The following is a 3,641-nucleotide window of genomic DNA, read 5'->3' on the forward strand; positions in this document are numbered from 1 at the left end:
TCGCTTCTCAAAAACGCGTATGTAGCAAAATGTAACCAGGTAAGCGGCTACAAATTCAAACATCTTTACATATGACCTTGGTCGATTGAACCACAAAAAGTCACACAACGGGACACACATGCAAACAGATGCAATGTAAATTCAAGCAACCCAAAACCCCTTAGTTGACCTTTGATGATCAAGAAGGGCCATGTGTGGGGCAATTGGGTTGAAATCTGGGAAGGTTCCGATGGTCAGAATCTTCCCTTGGAATGGCCTGGCGGTAACCCAACTCTACGCCGTAGGGCTCATTCCACGTAGAACGGTTGCCCTGCCGGTCATTCCGCCGCATAACGCACTAAATGACAAAGGCCAGGGAGGGAATCCAGGCACCAACAGGAAACCTGTCGTTTCTTTCTGCTCCCTTTGCTACATTTTCTTCGCACACAAGCTCAAGCTAAAGCTAAGCCCAAGCGGGCGCCAGGCGCTCAACGGTCGTTTCTTGGCCCGACGCAGCTGCCCTCTTCCAGCTTCGCCACAGGTAAGCTCCTTGTTTTGCCTGTCCTGCCTCCGAAAGATGGTGGTTCCCGTTTGGAGCGCAGAAAAGCTGGTTCACGAAATTGCACGCTGTGTTTGTCGATTTCTAGTCGTGGGCAGAGCTTAGAAGATCTTACGCTTTCTCAGGAAATTCCAGGGACACTGGGCGGTTGTCTCTGTTGGGGTGATCGTCGTCGACCACTGTGTCCCCTGCTTTGGCAATGCTGCGCGGATTGTTTTGTTGGGTTTTTTAAAGTGGTTCTCTCGTTGTACGCGCAGGTAGAGAACTCCTACATAGCGGATCGATGGCGCTATTCAAGGTATGGATGACGGTTTCCAATATTCTTTCTTGTGCGATATGTATACGTTCTTTTGTGTTTAAGCAAGGTTCCCGTGTTTTGCTTCCGAAGCTTGCAATGCTAGTCATATCGGACTGTCTCCTGCGCTTGAATCCCACTCCTCTTCTCCTAGCGGCACTTGACACGCATCAATGTAGGGTCTATGACAGTTTTATCACGAATTGACAATTGAGCCTGACTAAGTTACATGGTGGTGTACAATACAGGCTGCTCTTAGCTCACCTCAGTTCTACATCGCACCGACTGATCCCTCGTTTACAACAAGTCAAAAATGCAAGGTACAGATTGTTTAAGTCTATGCTTGGGTCTACATCGGTAACATAATTTCGAGGGGTATACGTATCTTCTCAAGACGAAGAGCTCTTGAGGAGGGGAAGGACATTGAATGCCAGTCTGGTAATCTAGAAGCAACATGAGGATATTATGCACTTTCTATGCATTGTAGCCTGTTTTTGGTTTTGGTATCTGAGGCATTGTGGAATCTAAATTTGATGAGTAGATTCGTAATGATTCAGGTGACTGCGAACCAAAGATTGAGTGTGAAGCAGTCCTCGATTTTTTCAGGGGAGAGCATAAAAGTGCATGTTCCATTAACAAGGCATTGTAGCTTTAGGCCATTAGACATCAGGGGCAAGGTTCTCACACTTCCATTAGAATTGGAGAAGGCAACTGAGCCTCCCCTGAATATATTCAAGCCAAAGGAGCCTTACACAGCAAGGATTGTCTCTGTGGAACGAATTGTTGGGCCTAAGGCACCAGGGGAAACTTGCCACATAGTTATAGATCATGGAGGAAATGTCCCATATTGGGAAGGCCAAAGCTATGGCGTCATTCCACCTGTGAGTTTCTCTTCTACCTCATTATACGCTACTCTCAGCAATGGATTGTTTGTTACAATACTAGAAGTTGCGTGATATGTCTCTTTTTCTTTGGGTGTAAGTCGAGGAAATGTTTTGTTAACAGGGCGAGAACCCAAAAAAGCCAGGACAACCGAATGCAGTGCGGCTCTATTCCATTGCCTCAACAAGGTATGGTGATGATTTTGATGGCAAGACCGCTAGTCTGTGTGTCCGAAGAGCCGTGTATGTAGATCCAGAGACAGGAAAGGAAGATCCTGAAAAGAAAGGGGTGTGCAGCAATTTCCTTTGCGATTCCAAAGCAGGGGATGAGGTGAAAATAACAGGTATGAATAATTGGATTCAGTTACATCCAATCTTAGTCCTGTGTCTTAGGACCGAGTTCAACTGTTCTCGTCATTTAAACAGGTCCTGCTGGCAAGATTATGCTGTTGCCCGAAGATCCAAGTGCTACACACATCATGGTGGCGACAGGCACAGGCATTGCTCCATACAGAGCTTATCTAAGGAGAATGTTCATGGAAGATATTCCTGCTTTTAAATTTAGTGGGCTTAGCTGGTTGTTCTTGGGAGTGGCAAACACAGATAGCCTTCTTTATCATGATGAGTTTTCTGAGTACAAGAAAAAATTCCCAGATCATTTTAGATATGACATTGCATTGAGTAGGGAACAAAGAAATCGCAGTGGTGGGAAGATGTATGTGCAAGACAAAATTGAAGAGTATGGAGACGAACTTTTTGAGCTTCTTGACAAAGGTGCCCATATATATTTCTGTGGGTTGAGAGGGATGATGCCTGGAATCCAGGAAACTTTGAAAAGAGTTGCTGAACAGAAGGGGCAAAGCTGGGATGATAAATTATCAACATTGAAGAAGAACAAGCAGTGGCATGTGGAGGTCTATTAGTGGTCGTTAAGTGCTACCATCAGTATCACCCCTTCAAACCTCTTCTGGAAAGCATGGCCGTCTCTTGCTGCTGTTTAGCTTCCACAACCAAAACTGAATTAAGTCAGAACAAGCCTGCTGAGATATGGTCCTAGAATAAATGATCTAGCTTCTGCTCTGGCAAATGCTATATCTTGCTATGTCTGCAGCATGTCACATATCAACAATGCCTCGGGATCAAGTAATCAGTGGAGCCATTGAAGCCCCAACATTGTAGCCTTCAAGATTTTAAATTGTTGTTTGAAAATATTATTTATGCTGTAGCACATTGCTGGCTATCACCTCTTCTTTCTCTTGCTCAAGACTGCCCTCACTCAGGTTGTGGTGGTCAGTGGTAGCAGAGACTAAGGACTATGGCCATGGTTTTCAATTATCGAGTTCCTGCTACCTTTTATGGACTGATATGGAATATAGGCTATTAACTATATTTTGTTTGACCAGCCTTTTCAAGATGGTGAATGTGCAAGGGGATGCCTGTTAACCTTTTCTGTATGCAGGTACAAGTGGAAAAAGGGGCATTGTATTACTGCTGCTGAGCAAACTGAAATATATTGAGGGAATAGTAGTTCAGTTAGGATGGCATTACTCATTATTCATGCTCATCTCAGCCTTACTCTGAGCCTTTAGGTACGCGTCCCTAGTTGTCTTATAGTGGGTTTATAGCATTCAAAAATCTTGAGTTGTGTTTGGACATCAATAGATTAAATGGTGAAGGATAGAGAGGTGATTTTCAAATTTGTGTTTCAAGTACCTACCTGTGCATGGGTATCAATTGGGAGAAAAAAGATGCAATGCTCTAATTAGTTGCGCTCGTAGTGAAGATACTCTGAGGGAGACTACTCTCGCAGGTCATGTGTTACATAAGTTTGTATCGTGCTTGTGTTTACAGCTATAATTTTGCAGAGTGAGAATTGGCAGTACAGAATTCCAAAGTGACAGAGAGCGTCCTAACATTTTGTTAATTT

General features: G+C 44.2%; 1 protein-coding gene across 1 annotated transcript; it reads left to right on the top strand.

The window, feature by feature from the left end:
* Nucleotides 1-331: 331 nt before the first annotated feature.
* On the top strand, nt 332-2,928 carry LOC147887100 (ferredoxin--NADP reductase, embryo isozyme, chloroplastic-like). Its single transcript, XM_087394454.1, has 6 exons — nt 332-520; nt 796-836; nt 1,082-1,153; nt 1,391-1,714; nt 1,839-2,058; nt 2,141-2,928. Exons 2-6 carry the CDS (start codon nt 822-824, stop codon nt 2,635-2,637), a joined length of 1,128 nt encoding a protein of 375 aa, XP_087250580.1. The 5' UTR covers nt 332-520; nt 796-821; the 3' UTR covers nt 2,638-2,928.
* The last annotated feature ends 713 nt before the right edge of the window (nt 2,929-3,641 follow it).

Source organism: Dipteris shenzhenensis, chromosome 23 (genome assembly GCF_047967505.1).
Source record: "Dipteris shenzhenensis isolate YYH24624 ecotype China chromosome 23, Dip_SZ_1.0, whole genome shotgun sequence".
NCBI classification, from domain to species: domain Eukaryota; kingdom Viridiplantae; phylum Streptophyta; class Polypodiopsida; order Gleicheniales; family Dipteridaceae; genus Dipteris; species Dipteris shenzhenensis.

Excerpts from the sequence above, each read along its gene's own strand:
- LOC147887100 (XM_087394454.1), top strand. Across the intron at positions 1,154-1,390 it reads CAACAAGTCAAAAATGCAAG|GTGACTGCGAACCAAAGATT; the intron begins GTACAGATTGTT and ends GTAATGATTCAG. Across the intron at positions 2,059-2,140 it reads GGATGAGGTGAAAATAACAG|GTCCTGCTGGCAAGATTATG; the intron begins GTATGAATAATT and ends TCATTTAAACAG.